Raw genomic sequence first — 17,483 nt, 5'->3', positions numbered from 1 at the left:
AATTGAAAACTGCGTTATCCTCACCTATCCTCCTCAAGAAAGCGAATCCTCTGCGGATTTCACAGTTCGGGATTTCAGGGGCACTGTTGTGTGTGTTCGGGGCTAGGAGCGGTCACTCGTGTGTAAAACCCCTAGGGACACTCCACGGGCACTGGGCGCCCACGCGAGGTACCTCAGGCCGGCGAGGCACGTGAAGAACTCCAGCAACTCTAGCTTAATGACTCGAGTGAGACCTATTTTCAAAAGGAGACATTCCCAAAGGCTGGTATCCGTTCACGTCAAAAAGAACGTAAAAATCCAAAAACACCAACCCAAGGGAACCGACCACGCAAAACACATCCCAGTGTCTCCAAAGCACCGCTAGGGACTGGCTCCAGAGGAGCAGCGGCCGGAAGTTAGGTCACAAAGTCCCGGCCCCAGAGGCGCGGCCGGCCAATCAGAGAGTCGCTTCCTGTCTTTTGTTTCTACTGGAGAAGGTAAATGTCAATCGACGTGGTATTGCGTCATGAGGCGGGCTCTTAACCAACAGCCAACCAATCGGGTAGTGAATTGGAGCGGAAGCCACTCTGTCTCGAAGTTCTTGGCTGCTCTTTGTAATTCCGCAATGGGGCAACGCTGCTTCATCTAGGAGCCGGCAGAGCGGATGTGACGTACGGATGGCGGAGGGGCGCGAGGTTTCAAGATGGCGGGGCTGTGTGGTTGACCGGGAGCCAGAGGTGAAGGCCCCTCTAAAGTAAAAGAGGCCAGGAATCGTCCCTCCCCCGCCTCAAGCAATCCTCGGAGCCCAGCGGAAGTGTGAGTATGCGGGATTGCTTTATTCGGTTCCCTCATCTCCCTTCCCAGAGTCGGCGCGATTTCCTCTGGGACATCCAGGCCCTTTAGCCTCGTTCTTCCTGCGATTGGGGGGTCTCCGGGTCGCGGATTAGGGGGACTGCCGGGGCCCAGGGGGGCGCGGCGTCCATCGGGTCAGTTAGCGCCGCTTCCCCTAGAGGTTGGTCGGTTGCTCTGGGTTTGACGTCTTCTGGTCCCCTCGAATCGGGATCAACCGTCGCTATGGTTTCGGCAGTTGCTGTTCTGGTGGACCCTGTCACCCTGAAACCTGTTTGGTTGCTGAGAGTTCCTCCTAGTTTTTTCGGTGCGATTTCCCTATCGCCTCTGCTACAAAAAGTGGGGTGGTGGTGGGGAAGATAAGTAGTTTGTGTAGTCGAGATCTCCGCTGTCTTCTGGCTTTTTTTTTTTTTTTAATTCTCTGTAATTGTTACTGGTTTGATGGTTACGGTTATGAGAGAGGAGAGTCATAACGTGACCCTGAGGAAAATGGAGAAAGGAGAGCCCCAAAGATGCAGGCGATGCGAGTTGGGAGACTTTGTCCTAATTTTGCCCGTCCGTCTCCTGAAAAGGGAGCACTTGACGGGGTACAGTCATTTCCTTAAACAGGTCTGACCAAATTTTCCTGCAAGAAAGATACAGTTGTATGCCATCCTGAAAACTTCCTCACGTGGCCTTCTCTTTTTAAAAAGTGTTTGCTTTCCAGAAGAAGCAAATTTTTTTTCCAGCTTTTATTTCGGAAAGATTCTTTCAAAAGATTGCACCTGGGAAGTAGAAATGATAGCAAAAGGATGTTTGCAAAGTACAGCAAAACGTTAATTATCTCTTACTATTGCCTTAGGAAATACAAGCCAGGTGTCAGGAAGACAGTAGTAAGACAGTATGTCTTAATACTGAAAATATCGGTGTTTTGGATGGATTCAATACTAATTTTGGATACTACGTCTTTAGTTATATATTTTTAAGCTCTTCAGCATTAGAACTGAATGCAAATTGAGTATACTTAAATTAATGCTCTTTGTTCTGTTTGTGGAGATGGAAAAGTAAGGCACAAATGTCAAGGAAGGCTGGAGAAAGAAGTGAGGTATTTGTGAGAATAGATGTCCGTTCCCTTTGCTTCCATCCTATATGAAAGTAAAGAATGACCAAGACCTAACAGTTTCTCATAATGATGTGCCAAGATGAAATTAGCACTCTTATTTCAAATTTCATTATAGCTGATTTTCTCAATTGATAAACTCAGTGCTGTGATCCATTAGAGAAAAAGTCAAATGAACAACAACTTAATGATGCTCAAAATGATCTTCAAGCTGATTAGTCTTCTAAATGGGCCTGGCATGTTAGCCTAGCAGCTAAAGTCCTCCCCTTGCACATGCTGGGATCCCAGATGGGAGCCAGTTCGCATCCTGGCTGCTCCACTTTCTGTCCAGCTCTGTCCACTTTCTGTCCACTTTCTGTCTGCTTGTGGTCTGAGAAAGCAGTGGAGAAGAGCCCAAGGACTTGGGATCCTGTACCCACATGGGGAGACCTGGAGGAGGCTCCTGGCTCCTGGCTTCATATGGACTCTGCTGTAGCTGTTGTGGCCACTTAGGGAGTGGATCAACGGATGGAAGATCTGTCTCTGTAAATCTCTCTTTCCAATAAGAATAAATAAATCTTTAAAAATGTTTTTAAAAAAGAATAGTAGAGATTAAATTTTCGTGGCCAAGAAAAGTTAAGACCCTGTTGCTTGGATGTACCCATGTTACCAACATCGTTGGTTAAAATGCCTGTGGGATCAGCTTCTGCCTCTGCTTCCAGTCCAGGTTCACCCTAATACTGCTGGGAGGCCCGAGTGAGGACAAAAAGACATTGTTCCTGGTTCTGGCTTTCACCTGCCCAGCCCCAGCTGTTTTGATAATTTGAGGAGTGAACCAATAGAAAAAAGATCTCTGTTTTTCTCACTATCTCCCTTCATCCCTCCCCTTCTCTCATACTGTCACTCTACCATTCCAACAAATAAGTAAATCTTAAAAAACTAAGGAAGACTAAGGTTTTGCAAAATTAATCAAAGAATATTTCTTTTCAAAACTGACACTAAAAAAGGAGAAAATGTTGCAAAGGTGAAGTGAGCTATTTCTTTGTCTTTGCAGGTTTTTTTTTTTTTTCTTAATGATAGTGAAACACACATACTGTCAAGATGGGACGAAGATCTACATCATCCACCAAGAGTGGAAAGTTTATGAACCCCACAGACCAAGCCCGTAAGTGCCCATTAGTGTGGGATGACAGGGAAACTTTCGTCGTGATTTAATTACAAGATCAGCAATGATGGGAGGAATATAAACCATCTAAAGTTTTGCAGTATTTGCATCATTAAAACTTTAAATATACAAAGAAATTAGTATCACTATTTTTTTTTTTTCAGAATTAATTGGCTCACAAAGTATACTTGGCTTGAATGTTGGGAGTTTTGAGCAATTGAATAATTTTGTATGCTCTTAATTAGCATTTTCTCATATCTCTTTCCTTAAAATTTATGGTTATTAAAAACTTAAAAAAATGTCTTGTCACTTTTGGCTGTTGTGATTGAAAAGATACTGTTGGGGTCTGGTAGAGGCCAGCAGTGCTACTAAGCAGCTTGTAACGCACAGCTTTGCCTCCCACACATAAGAATTACCTGTATTAAGTTGGACAGGGCTCATGTTGAAGATTTGAAAGTTATCTCATTTCTCTCTCTCTCTCTCTCTCTCAAGGAAAGGAAGCCCGGAAGAGAGAATTAAAAAAGGTAAGATTTCAGAGGTATTCCATGCATTTCCATGTTTTGCTGAATCTTATTATTCAGGATTAATAGATTTCAAGATAACACCTCCAGTTATTTACCAGGACAGTCACTTCCTTTTTTATAAATAAAAACTGTAAAATTTGCTAAAATAAAACTTCCTCTGCTTAGAAGCCAAACTAAAAATCTTGGCATATACATTTATGATGAGTTATAGTAACATTTTTGGCTTATGAGAGTAAAAATACTTTTGAAGGTAATTTACTTATTAATCTGCTTTGTTAAAAAGGTCTGAATTAGTACCTGGGAATAAACATAATGCATAGCTTTGTATATACATTTTCCTAGTAAGTTTACTGTAACAAAACATGTGAAACAGAAGAAAGAATTATTTATTTATTTGTTTTTAAGTTTCAGATTTTAAGAGACTGAGGGAATTCAAAATTTCAGTAATGCTCAATTATTTTATTGGTTAGCATTAAATCTGCAAATTTTTACTATGTAACTTAAAATTTTATCTGCAGTTTTAAAAAGAAACATGATTGTTTTTTGAGTAAGTGGTGAAGATTTCACAAGACTGAAAACAGTGCTTTTCAAAGAAAGCACATGTAATGACATTGACCTCTAGACAGTTGTAGAGCAGGTTGTCAGATAATTCTCCTTAGTGGCCGAAACAAGTGATCTGCAACAAGGACATTTTCAGTTTAAATTCTTGAAACAGATTTCCGTTAAAACTCATGGGTGTCCAGCTTCTTAATATTGTGCCATCATTCATTTCTCTAAGAACAAGAAACAACGCATGATGGTGCGAGCTGCGGTTCTGAAGATGAAGGATCCCAAGCAGATTATCCGGGACATGGAAAAATTGGATGAAATGGGTATGAATTTACATATATAAAGGATGGATTCTATAGCAGCTATAGTAATCTGACAATGAGGCAGGCAGAAGAACCTTAAGCCTATGAAAGGTAGACCAGCATGATGGCAGTTTGAGCTTGGTTAGTTTTATTATCAGTGATACAAAATGGAGTATTGGAGGGCTATTGCATATTGGACCTTTCATAGCCTGAGTTAGGAGGGAAACCATTATTTAGCTTTTCATTTATATTCCAAATCCCCACCCCTACACATTAAGTGCCTTAGCTTGCTTTATATGCTCACTGTTTTCAGACTTTATAAGGGTAGGAATTACCATTGGAACTCTCCACATTGCCTAGTACCTCACTCAATAGTAATTCATTGAGTGAGTAAATTAGTTACTTGAATCCTAAAAAAAGGAAAGGATTCTGTTTCAAAATATTAGGCATTGTGACATAAGGTGAAGAGGAGTGTCTTGATGCATTGAAGCCAGGAAGCTTCCTGTTTGGGCTGGATCAGCTAGGTGGCTTGGATAGATTTTCAAGCTAGTTATGATGAGGCCCAGTGTGCTCGGTTCATTCTTGGGGGGAGAAAACAAATAAGTTTATGAAATATGGTGGGATTGGTTTGCTGTTTTAAGGCGGAGACAGAGATCTCCCCTCCGCTGCTTTACTTCCCAAAAGCTAAGGTGAAGCCAGAATCCAGAAACTCATTCCAAATCTTCCCCCTGGGTGGCAGGGACTCGGTCACTTGGGCCATAACCTGCTGCCTCTCAGGATGCATGCTAGGTGAACTGGATCAGGATGGGGTTGGAGGGCTGGGGCCCAGGCACCCTCACGGGATGAGACACAGGCTGCTAGACTGTTGGGCCAGATACCCACACCCACTTGGGAAACTTTGATACATCTTTTAATGTTGGCAACTACCATTTAAATTTCAGTATTGAGCCATCATGAATATAAAGTAGTTCCTATTTATTTAGTGAGAAGTTCGAAAAAGATACTTAGCCATTCAACAAAGATGTAAAATCATCAAATGCTTTTCAACTTGAAATAGGTTATACTTCAAAAAAACCAATCATCCTAAGTTGAAAAACATCATTATAGTCTAAATATATTTGATATATGCAGCCTAGCCCAGCCTAGCACACTTTAGACATGCTCAGCACATAGTGAGCACACATTGCTATCATACTACTGTATAACTAAAAAAAAATCCTAAGTTGAACCATCTTTTGTGTTATGATCTGCTTTTCCTCAGAGTTTAACCCAGTGCAACAGCCACAGTTAAACGAGAAAGTACTGAAAGACAAGCGTAAAAAGCTGCGTGAAACCTTTGAACGTATTCTCCGACTTTATGAAAAAGAGAACCCAGATATTTATAAAGAACTGAGAAAACTAGAAGTAGAATATGAACAAAAACGGGCTCAACTTAGCCAGTATTTTGATGCTGTTAAGGTAATCAAGGGGTTTTTGTGTGTTTTTTTTGGAAATAAAACTTTATATTTAGGTTTTTAAGTTACTGAGAGAATTTGCATTAGACCTCTTGTGTTAAACAGTTTCTTAGGAAAATAAATACCTACCCTAGGAACCATGCTACAACAGGTGAAACTGCTCTGTGAGAGGAAAATGCTCCAACAGTAGTTGCCTTGAGGTAGTATTAGGGATTGACTGGTGTGAGGAATGTGCATTTGTCAAAACTCACTTAATTTAAATTTTTCATTGTAAACTTCAGAATTAAACGGAATAAGTAAATGTTACATTTTTGACAAATTAGTTTGGGTTCCCTTTGTAGATAGATCTGGAACCTTAGGCAACTTGCTTAGACAGCTAATAAAGGGCACAAAGGAACAAAAGCAAACTAATTTTAAACTTGGAGCACTCTGTATCACGGGGTGTGTTTTGTTGATATAATTTTGTCACCTACAATTAAGTAGAATCGCTTTGGTGCTGGCTCTTAGCAGCTCGCTTTTTTCTAAACTGCAGCTGTTTCAGATCGTACTCAGAACAGCAGCAGGCGATGAGGGAGGGCAGCATGAGCCAGTCTGGACTCTCTTAGAGGTTAGACATGTGTTAGCTTGGAAGCACTGACTTGTTTCGCTAATCTTTTTGTTTTCATGCATTTCTGTTAATTGGAAAACAAATCCAAGTTGTGCAACATGACATAGACGTTGTTATGTTAACTTTTGTAGATTTCATGTTTATCCTGCTATTGAAAGCTTCTCTCCATTTCAGAATGCTCAGCATGTGGAAGTGGAGAGTATTCCCCTGCCGGATATGCCACATGCTCCTTCCAACATCTTGATCCAGGACATTCCACTTCCTGGTGCCCAGCCACCCTCCATCCTAAAGAAAACTTCAGCCTATGGGTAAGGAAGCAGTAGCACAGAGAGCATTTGGTAAACACACTTCCTGACAAGTACCACGATTAAATGGTGGAAAATAAAACCCAACGCAGATGTAAGCAGCGTTGTTGTTGGTTAAATGAAATGCTTGAAAAATTCTGTAGTAAATGGAATGAAATATCTCATTGCTGCTTTTTTTGTTTTTTTTTTTTTTCGTTTGTTTGTGTGTCTGTTTTTCAGACCTACAACCCGGGCAGTTTCTATATTTCCTCTTCTTGGACATAGTGTACCACGTTTGCCCCCTGGCAGAAAACCCCCCGGCCCTCCACCAGGCCCCCCGCCGCCTCAGGTCCTACAGATGTATGGCCGCAAAGTGGGCTTTGCCCTGGATCTCCCCCCTCGCAGGCGCGATGAAGACATGCTGTATAGTCCTGAGCTTGGTGAGGGTGACTGTTTCGTTGCTTTGCATTGGGCTCTCCCAGATGAATACTGGCGGTGGCTTGAACACTGTCTGTCTATGAGCCATGTGGTTGTGATCAGACCAGAGCCTTGCTGTGCAGTCACTGCGATTGTACGTGCAGTAACTGTTTTTAACTAGAATGTGCTTTCAGATTTGAATTTTTTTTTAGAAAAGGACAATCTTAAATTACCAAAAAGAACTATTTAAAATCATGGCCAAAAGAAAATATTGTCAGACTCTAAATAGCTGAGATCATACAATTTTTTAAAAACATTCTGGGTTCAAAGCGTATCTTGTGTGCTCCGCAGTGGAAGGTGTAATGCCCTTGCTTGCTCTGTCCCTCCTCCTCCTCAGCTCAGCGGGGTCATGACGACGATGTCTCCAGCACGAGTGAGGATGATGGCTATCCTGAGGACATGGACCAGGAGAAGCACGATGACAGCTCTGATGACAGTGACACCGACAGATCAGATGGAGAGAGTGAGGGGGATGAATTTGCGCATCGTGACGACAATGACCGAGACAACAATGAAGAAAAAAAATCAGGTCTGTGCAAAGGACGGTTGCATGGTGTTTTTTTGTTTGTTTATTTAAAAGGCAGAATTATGGGGGAACGAGTATCTTCTGCTGATTCATTCCCCAAATAAAATAGCTGAGACCAAGCCAGGCCAAATCCAGGAGCTGGAACCTCCACTGGGGTCTCCCATGCAGGTGGCAGAGGCACCAGGACTCAACAGCACGCCCATGGGATCTGGCATCACAGGGGACAGCTTCCAACCCACTGCACCATATAGCCAGCCTCAAGAATAGCATGCATAATGAAGACATCTATATTGTAAGATCCACCTCTGAGCAAACAGTAGCTTGTCAACAGCATAAAAAGATAGGTTAGTGTGGGCCTGGCGCGGTAGCCTAGTGGCTAAAGTTCTCACCTTGCACGCACCAGGATCTCATATGAGCACCGTTTCTAATTCCTATGGCTCCACTTCCCATCCAGCTCCCTGCTTGTGGCCTGGGAAAGCAGTGGAGGATGGCCAAACGGGTTGGGACCCGTGTGGGAGACCCAGAAGAGGCTCTAGGCTCCTGGCTTCAGATCAGCTTAGCTCCAACCATTGTGCCCGCTTGGGGAATGAATCAGCGAAGGGAAGATCTTCCTCTCTGTCTGTCCTCCTCTATATATATCTGCTTTTCCAATAAATAAATAAATCTTTTAAAAGATAGGTTATTATGGCTGTGTTACAGAAAGGAAAGGAAATCACATAACCATACTTAGAAAACCATGTTTATGCTGTTGTTTTTTAAACAGGCATTTAAATGTCTGCATTTAAAACTCTTTGCCTTCCTGTTCATGAGTCTTTTACATGAACCAGAACTGTAATTGTAACTCAGGTGGCCCATGAATAGAGTCATGAGACCGTGTTTAATCCAACTTGTATGCTTTTTGTCTATCACATATTTAGAATGAGCTAATATGTACTCTTTGGAAAAAAGTAATTTTTGACATTTAAAAATTTTCAGCATAGTGAAATAGATTCTGAATAAAGCAAAAAGTATACCAGATCTGTCAGACCTCCAGTTCTAGAACTTCTTTTGGCACCATTTCCGTATCCTACAGAACAGTATGAAAGTATTTAAAAAAAAAAAAAAAGAACTTGTGAAAGGAATTAAAAGAATATTTTGGTGTGAAAAATGTTGAAACCCATGCAGATTTATTCATAATGAATATTTATAGGGATGGCAAGTTCTGTTGCTTTTTTTGAAGGATTTATTTGTTTGGGAGGCAGAGTTGGAGGGAGAGCCAAGGAGAACACGGCTTCAGCGGCTTCAGTGCCTTCAGTGCCTTCAGTGCCTTCAGTGCCTTCAGTGGCCAGGCCTGGGCGTCGGGGGCCGCGTGTCTGGGACATCATCTGCTGCTTTTCCCCGACTGCAGTGGGGAGCCAGCACTCTATTCGTCACTTCTACATGGAATGGCTCCACTTGGCTGTGCACAAACAGGCCCTCCAGCTAGTTCTTAACAGTCCTCACAAATTCTAATGCGTACTAATGGAAGATGGCCACATCTCATGCTTTTAGTGTTTACTATGTGATAAGCATGTATTCTCTCCTAGGTCTGAGTGTGCGGTTTGCTGATATGCCTGGAAAATCGAGGAAGAAAAAGAAGAACATGAAGGAGCTGACGCCGGTCCAAGCCATGATGCTCCGGATGGCAGGTACGACTGGGAGTGAATAGACAGTTGCCTCCTGCCACTTCGTCATCACAGTATCTTTGCGTAGATTTTTCCATTTAACAAAACAATCCTTACCAAAGTAAGCAGTGCATTTAAATCCATGTTCTACAAAGTTGAGGGTGGACAGCATTAGGTGGTCTGCCCAGAGTTGCACAGCTTTTCTCTAATTTCAGTTCCTGGTTAAATCCAAGTCCATCTGATTCCAATGCCTGGGTTTATTCCACTAGAATCCAGGAGAATAGATGATCGGAGTCTGCTTATTAATTTTCAGAATGCTTTTCTTTACCTGGTTTATTATTTTTTTAAAGATTTATTCATTTTTATTGGAAAGGCAGATCTATAGAGAGAGGAGGAAAGACAGGGAGAAATGTCTTCCATCTAATGACTCACTCCCAGAGTAACCATAATGGCCGGTGCTGTGCCAATACGAAGCCAGGAGCTCTTCGGGGTCTCCCACATGGGTGCAGGGTAACAAGGGTTTGGGCTGTTCTCGACTGTTCTCCCAGGCCACAAAGCAGGGAGCTGGATGGGAAGTGGGGCTACCAGGATTAGAACCAGCACCCATATGGGATCCTGGCACGTTCAAGGCTAGGACTTGAGCCACTAGGCAACCACGCCGGGCCCTACCTGGTTTAAAATGTGTTTCAGGTCAGGAAATCCCTGAGGAGGGTAGAGAAGTAGAGGAATTTTCCGAGGACGACGATGATGATGATTCTGAAGATTCTGCAGCAGAAAAGCAGTCACAAAAGCAGCATAAAGAAGATTCCCACTCTGATGGCACGTCTGCATCTTCGCAGCAGCAGGCTCCTCCCCAGTCTGTTCCTCCCTCTCAGATACAAGCACCCCCCATGCCAGGACCCCCTCCTCTTGGACCACCACCTGCTCCACCCTTACGACCTCCTGGACCACCTACTGGCCTTCCTCCGGGTCCACCTCCAGGTTAGCACTCTGTAATACAAAGAAGTATTTAACAGTAAATGAAGCTGGAGTGAAACCATTCCAAAAATATTGTGCGTTGCTAGCAGTAATATTTTTTCTTTGTTCCTGATGAAATTCCCTAAGGTAATCAAGATTCTCAGATCATATGTCAAATTTGTTCCTAAAACACTCTGCAGTTCTGAGTTCTTTTGATAGCCACTTATTTTTCTGCACAGCTCTGCCCTATTCAGGGTTCTGACTTCTGATTATAGCAGGCAGAAACTTGAACATATGACTGTGCTTTTCTTAGTATTTTTAATTTGATTGGTTGACCTAGTTCTAAACTGGAAACGAGTGACACTAGAGCACAGTTATATGTATTTCAAAAAGTATGCAGAAAGTGGAATTGAAAGACAAGCTTGTTCACTGAGTTTTAAACCCATCTTGTGTTTTTTATGAAACATCTTCCATGAACTTTTTGAATGCCCTATGTATGCACAGATTTCAGAAAATAGTGCATTGAAACATCCTTTAACTCCATTTTCCGTGGATATTTTGAAATGTATTAATAATAACTCATGTTGTTCTTCGGTTAGGGGTTGATAAATGCCAGTGCAATCTGGATCATTTAGTTCCTTCATAGAGACCAATGTGATCAGTCTGTTTATCAAAGTATTCAACTTCAGAATGTAAAAGTTTAGTTTTTCATCCTATAGTCAGATTTCTTTCAGTTGAATGAACCCTTTTCTGAGTGGTACAAAGCAAAATTACCTGTCTGTCTTTCTCAGTGATTCTTAACTCTCACTGGATTACAGCGAGTCCTTAAAGTGTTGACCTTTCAGTTCTAGTTTCAGCTTCTAATGGAATTACTTAAGAATTCTTATATTTTTATATTTCCAATCCAGCAGATCTGGAGTATGCCTTTTTCAGTGCTAGTAAATAAAGAGAAATGATGTAAGGTAAATCTAATGCCCTTTTCATAGTGTTCAGGTGTTTGTTGAATGAATTCTATCATACATGTTTCAGTAAGTTACTGAAGTTATTTGACTTCAGGTGTAAGTGTAAATGGTAAGTCACATTTGAGTTACTTTTATGCCACAAATATTGCTTTTATTACTGTGGATAATAACTTATTATCTACTATTCTATTGTGTTTTATATTTGTCATTGTTCTCTTTTCAGGGGCTCCTCCATTCCTGAGACCACCTGGAATGCCAGGACTCCGAGGGCCTTTACCGAGACTTTTACCTCCAGGACCCCCACCAGGCCGTCCTCCTGGTCCTCCCCCAGGTCCACCTCCAGGTCTTCCTCCTGGCCCTCCGCCTCGGGGACCCCCACCAAGATTACCTCCCCCTGCACCTCCAGGTGAGGCTTTATGTATTTGTGTGCTTCTAGAAGCATAATTGTAATTAGGAAATTTGTTCTAGGCATTGGCTTGAGTTCTAACCTAAAGTTCAAAATCACAGGGAAGTTTTTTTAGGGAAACAAACACATGCAGAGTCCCCTGTGGACTGGTCTTTATGGCAAGCAGTTCTTGTTTGTTACATGGAAGGTCCGAATTTAACGTGAAGCTGTGCCTCCGCTCAGATGTTTTTTCTTTCTTAGTAGTTCAGATGCAGAGTCAGTACATCTTGGGTAGGGTAAAACATGGTGCATAATATTCAGTCTGAGAAAGCCAATGTAGATGTTCAACTCTTTGTCTAAACTGTCAGTAGCACATAGGAGGTATTTTCCCATGATGATAGAGTGTAAGTAACCACTCATTGTATTTGTAGTTGGAGACCAGTGTCAAAATTTTATTTTCTGTCCGTTGAATTTCCTTTTCTTTCTTTTTTTTCTTCTTTTTTTTTTTTTTTTTTTTTTTTTTTGTTTTGCAAAGGGAAATAAGTAAGTGGGGCTCAGCTTCCTGACCTTGGTCTTGGTGGAATCAGCACTGTACAGCTAGGGCAGTCTTGAGCTGTCAGATCTGAATTGCTGTTTGGAGCCAGTTGGTGTCACCGATTTTACTTTATATTTTAAAATAGGACATTATTTAGAAATGGGTAAAAGTATCAGGACAGTTCCAAATAGCAGGCACTGTGGGTGCAGCTCATTTTCTGCAAGTTGATACCAGTGACAATGTGTTAGCTCTTACGGTACTCATCCTGCCTGTTCTCTTCGGCATCAGGCATCCCTCCACCTCGTCCTGGCATGATGCGGCCACCTCTGGTGCCTCCACTCGGACCTGCTCCACCTGGGCTTTTCCCACCAGCTCCCTTGCCCAACCCAGGGGTTTTGAGTGCCCCACCCAACTTGATTCAGCGACCCAAGGCGGATGATACAAGTGCAGCCACCATTGAGAAGAAAGCCACAGCAACCATCAGTGCCAAGCCTCAAATCACTAATCCCAAGGCAGAGATTACTCGATTTGTTCCCACCGCACTGAGAGTACGTCGGGAGAATAAAGGGGCTTCTGCTCCCCAAAGAAAGTCAGAGGAGGATTCTGCTGTGCCCCTCGCCAAAGCAGCCCCCAAGTCTGGCCCTGCTGCTCCTGTTTCTGTACAAACTAAAGATGATGTTTATGAGGCTTTCATGAAAGAGATGGAAGGGCTGCTGTGACAGCCTCATGCCAGAGTGGACTTCTTCACGACAGAGGCTCATGAAGAAAGATGCTCTTATTAGACTTGGGGTAAAGAGCTGCTTCCACTGTCAGGGTATTTTCTAATTTGAGTACAAGGAATATCCTGAAATTTAGCCTTCTTCAGAATTTGCTGCGTATGTAAGAGAGGGTACTGCGCTCAGAATAACGGGCTGTCAAAGCAGTGCTGCTGGCACCCGTTCCCTGGCACGCCACCACGTCACCCCGTCTTTCCCTTTCTCCAGCTCTTTGGAAATGTGTGATCAAGGGAATCGTAGTTATTATTTGTTCTGACTGTTGCGTGCTGTGGGCACTGGAATAGAGATTCCCAGAAAACCAGTTTATCTCATCTTGCCCTTTGTGTTTATTTTTAATATTTTCCTGTAAATATTTTGTAATATTTTACTTGTAGTGAAATGGGTCACAATGTCATTTCCTAATACAAAGCAGGATATGTGGGAAGAAAATGTACAATTCTTTGATTAAAAATATTTCCCACTGACTTAAACTTGAGTGTTTCGAGGAAAACAAATAAATACATGTTCTACACCAAAATGGTCTGTGTTACTGTTAATGCAGAAATATGATACCTGTTTCTTGGCAGAAAAGCAGCAGGTGCTGGGGACTGGCGATTGGTGTAGCAATAAGACGCTGCTCGGGACACCCACATCCAGTGTTGGGGTTCAAGTCTGGATTCAAGCCCCTTTCTGATTCTAGCTTCTTCCGATGTGCATTCTGGGAGAGTTCAGTGGAACACAAAGGCCGGGGCAGGAGGCTCAGGACGGGGTGACAGGACTGATCAGCCTCTTGGTAAACGAGGGGCATTAGCCGACAAGAGAAGGGGAAGGTGGAGGAGGAGAGGGTAACTGATGGAGCAGGCACCTGAAGGTTGAGGGGCAGGAGCGGGATAAGGTGAATTCTGCAGGTGGTAACTGAGGACCCACTGTGGGCGGGGTGCTGAAACACCCATCTCGCCTCATGGGAGGTTTTCTGTCGGAAATGCCCAGTCTAATTATAATCTGTAGAAATCTTAAATACTATCCTTCGCAATGCTGACATTTTTAGTTGGTAATTGGAATATAATCTGACAACTGTCATAAGCCTGTTAAAAAAAAAAACCCTTTTTTTAACCTGTTTTTGTAGCATATTAAAATATGTACTATTGGATTGATGGCCCTACAGCAATAAGAGGCCTACTTAGAGGACACAATGCATCAACAGTTTTTCCTTGACCCTCTGTTCACTGTGCTTCCCTTATTAGATATCCTGACCTTAAAAATAAGCAAGGTGGGCCCGGCACAGTTGCCTAGTGGCTAAAGTCCTCGCCTTGCACACCTAGGATCCCATATAGGCACCAGTTCATGTCCTGGCAGCCCCACTTCCCATCCAGCTCCCTGCTCGTGGCCTGGGAAAGCAGTCGAGGATGGCCCAAAGCCTTTTGACCCTGCACCCATGTTGAGGGAGACCCAGAAAAAGCTCCTGACTCCGGATTGGCTCAGCTCCAGCCGTTGCGGTTACTTGGGAAGTGAACCATCAGACAGAAGATCTTCCTATCTCTCCTCCTCTCTGTATATCTGCCTTTCCAGTAAAAATAAATAAAATCTTTAAAAAAAGAAAGTTTTGGTTTTATAACTATTCTGAAGGAAAAAATATATTTCATCCATAGAATCTCAAAAATAAGAATTCAAGGATAAAGAGAATTAGCTATAGTATTATAGAACTGGCCAAAGCAACCACGATACTAGAAAATGGAATAGAGAAAAGGTGACAGCCAAAGTTTGTGCATACAGAAGGAAGAAGTGTAGCTCCAAAGTAAAGAAAACACTTTCAAAAAATGCCCGTCAGGTCTGGCATGATGGCGCATTGTTTAAATCCTTACCTTGCATATGCTGGGATCCAATATAGGCACCAGTTTGTGTCCCAGCTGCTCCACTACCAACCAGCTCCCTGCTTCTACCCTTGGACACGCTGCAGCCGTGTGGAGACCTGGAAGAGGCTCCTGGCTCCCGGTTTCAGATTGGCTTAGCTCTGGCAACTGAAGAGTGAACAGATGTTAGATCTTTTCTCTTTGTCTCCTCTCTCTGTAAATCTGATCTGCCTTTCCAATAAAAACAAATCTAAAATGAAGAATCCTGTTCAATGTCCTGAATGAGAAGGAAATAGGACACGGGTCAAGAACAAATCCAAATCCTGCTCCTAAAACTTTTTTTTTGTTAAAAGATGTACTTATTTTTATTAGTCAGATTTTACAGAGAGAAGGAAAGACACAAAGCTTGTTTCCTCCCCAAGTGACTGCAATGGCCAGAGCAGAGCTGATCCGAAGCCCAAGAACCAGGAGTTAGGAGCTTCTTTTGGGTCTCCCATGTTGGTGCAGGGTCCCCAGACTTGGGCTGTGCTCGAATGCTCTCCCAGGCCACAGGCAGGGAGCTGGAAAGGACGTGAGCAGCCAGCACCCGTTTGGGTTCCCTGGCATATGCAAGGTGAGGACTTTTAACCGCTAGGCTACTGTGCTGGGCCTACTCCAAAGACTTCTTAAATGCACTCTAAGCAGATCACAGTAGAAGGTATTTTAAATCCATATTTGTACTGGAGAGTTCTTTTACCAGATAGTGATTTTTAAAAATCTTGAGTTACTATGAAAAGGTGAAAAATGACTCCTTTTACCTGATACCCAGTGGAAAGACACCTGTTCCTGCAGTGCCCCCCAACACTGAGAAAACGCAGCCTCAGGTCTTCTACAATAGAAAGATGCCTACAACAGTTCTGCTGTCAGCACAGGTGCTGAAGACTGAATTTAGAGTTTCAAAGCAATAAACTCCTAACTGTTACAAGACGACAGAAATATTCCATTTTCATTCCCTATCGCAACCCACAAGATTCCTTTGGCAAAAACTATAAAGTTCTCGGCCCGGGAGCATTAGGAGCCCCTCGCGCGTATGCGCTAACCAGGATAAGCATTTGTGCCTTCTGTGCGTCGTTCTTGTACTCAAAAGAACCTTGCTTGATTGGCAGGCTCTATGTTAGAAGCTGGTTAAATAAAGCGAAGCTAAGAATAAGAGCTAAGCAACAGTGCTCCCAGGAACACCAACAGTGCACTCGCCAAAATGTTTCATCTACTCTCCCGCATTTCCCAGTGTGCTTTGCAGTTACAGTAAGGATGAGCTAGGACCAGTCAGTAGACTTAAGAAAAGTTGGGGCGAACCCTCCATGCTCCTATTCTTGCGGCCGGAAGAGCCGGGAGACAGTTTTGTATCGCTCACAAGGCGTCTCCTGCAGGATCCGCAGGCAAACAGGCTGGATTCCATAACCTGCACAGACTCTATTTAAGCAATGCTTTTAAGAAAATTTCAGGAACCATCGAAATTCCATCTGCTAGGTTTTCTCTTGCTAAAACTCTGCAAACCTGCCTTTCCAATAAAAATAAATACAACTTGTAGTGCCTGGTGTGATAGCGTAGCGGCTAAGTCCTCGACTTGAATATGCCAGGATCCCATATGGCTCCAGTTCTAATCCCAGTGGTCCCGTTTCCCATCCAGCTCCCTGCTTGTGGCCTGGGAAAGCAGTCAAGGGCGGCCCAAAGCCTTGGGACCCTGCACCCATGTAGGAGACCCGGAAAAAGCTCCTGGTTCCTGGCTTCAGATTAGCTCAGATTGCGACCACTTGGGGAGTGAACCATTGGACCAGAGATCTTCCTCTCTCTCTCCTCCTCTGTATATAAACCTTTTCAGTAAAAATAAATAAATCTGAAATAAATAAATATATCTTTTAAAAAGGAGTTGCATTTGACATGCCATGACAGGTCCAATGACATTCTTCCCCCAAGGCAGTGGGCACCTGCTCACATTATATCCGAACAGCTAACAAGTCGGTCCCTCCAAATCCCTTCTTAGCACTTGGTGTTTGTCCAGCTCTAGGATCAGGGGGCTCCACTGAAAAGACCACATCACAGACTTTTCTTGCCTTTGTCTTTCATTTAGTCTGGGTGATGGGAGACAGGAATTTGGAAGAAGGGCAGGTGTGATCATGGTATTTATCAATACATGAGTTCAGGCATGTAAAATTTATGTTAACTATATGCAAATACAAGACAAATTTCAAGTATGGTTTATTATTCAGAATGCAAGAAATCATAAGTTACACAACATTCTTGCCCTATGAAGACACACAGGAAAAGATCAATTCAAGAGAAACGGTTCCTTGATCAGCATGCAAACAAGCCGATTGTAGTTAAGGGGTCTCTACACTGGAAGTACAAACAAGTGGACCTAAACCACTGCAAGAGAGGCAGCTCCTTTTGCCTGATGGTTAGTTACAGGCAAGGGCGCCGGCATCCACAGCCAGGCCGCCCCTATTTCCTTAGCTGCTGAGAAAGGGAAAAGCAACTCCTGTCGGCGGCCACTGCCAGGGCCAGCAGCTGCGGCCTTGTTTTGACTAGGAGCTGACCGGATACAGCTACAGCCGAGGTGCTC

At 43.1% G+C, this 17,483-nt stretch overlaps 1 protein-coding gene across 2 annotated transcripts; it reads left to right on the top strand.

Moving 5' to 3' along the window:
• Window positions 1-647: 647 nt before the first annotated feature.
• On the top strand, window positions 648-13,569 carry WBP11 (WW domain binding protein 11). 2 transcript variants are annotated; one of them, XM_040967354.1, is made up of 12 exons: window positions 648-795; window positions 2,961-3,071; window positions 3,564-3,595; window positions 4,374-4,467; window positions 5,708-5,904; window positions 6,682-6,815; window positions 7,032-7,231; window positions 7,606-7,797; window positions 9,360-9,461; window positions 10,128-10,418; window positions 11,580-11,762; window positions 12,565-13,569. In XM_040967354.1, the coding sequence occupies exons 2-12, from the start codon at window positions 3,008-3,010 to the stop codon at window positions 12,993-12,995; spliced, it is 1,920 nt and encodes a 639-aa protein (XP_040823288.1). In that variant the 5' UTR covers window positions 648-795; window positions 2,961-3,007; the 3' UTR covers window positions 12,996-13,569. The 2 variants fall into 2 exon arrangements, with proteins under 2 accessions (XP_040823288.1, XP_040823297.1); XM_040967363.1 differs by having other exon boundaries at window positions 649-796; window positions 2,966-3,071.
• Window positions 13,570-17,483: the final 3,914 nt, after the last annotated feature.

Source organism: Ochotona curzoniae, unplaced genomic scaffold, assembly GCF_017591425.1.
Source record: "Ochotona curzoniae isolate NIBS_2020 unplaced genomic scaffold, NIBS_Ocur_1.0 contig_1482, whole genome shotgun sequence".
NCBI classification, from domain to species: Eukaryota; Metazoa; Chordata; class Mammalia; order Lagomorpha; family Ochotonidae; genus Ochotona; species Ochotona curzoniae.
This window is presented reverse-complemented; position numbering and strand designations above follow the sequence as displayed.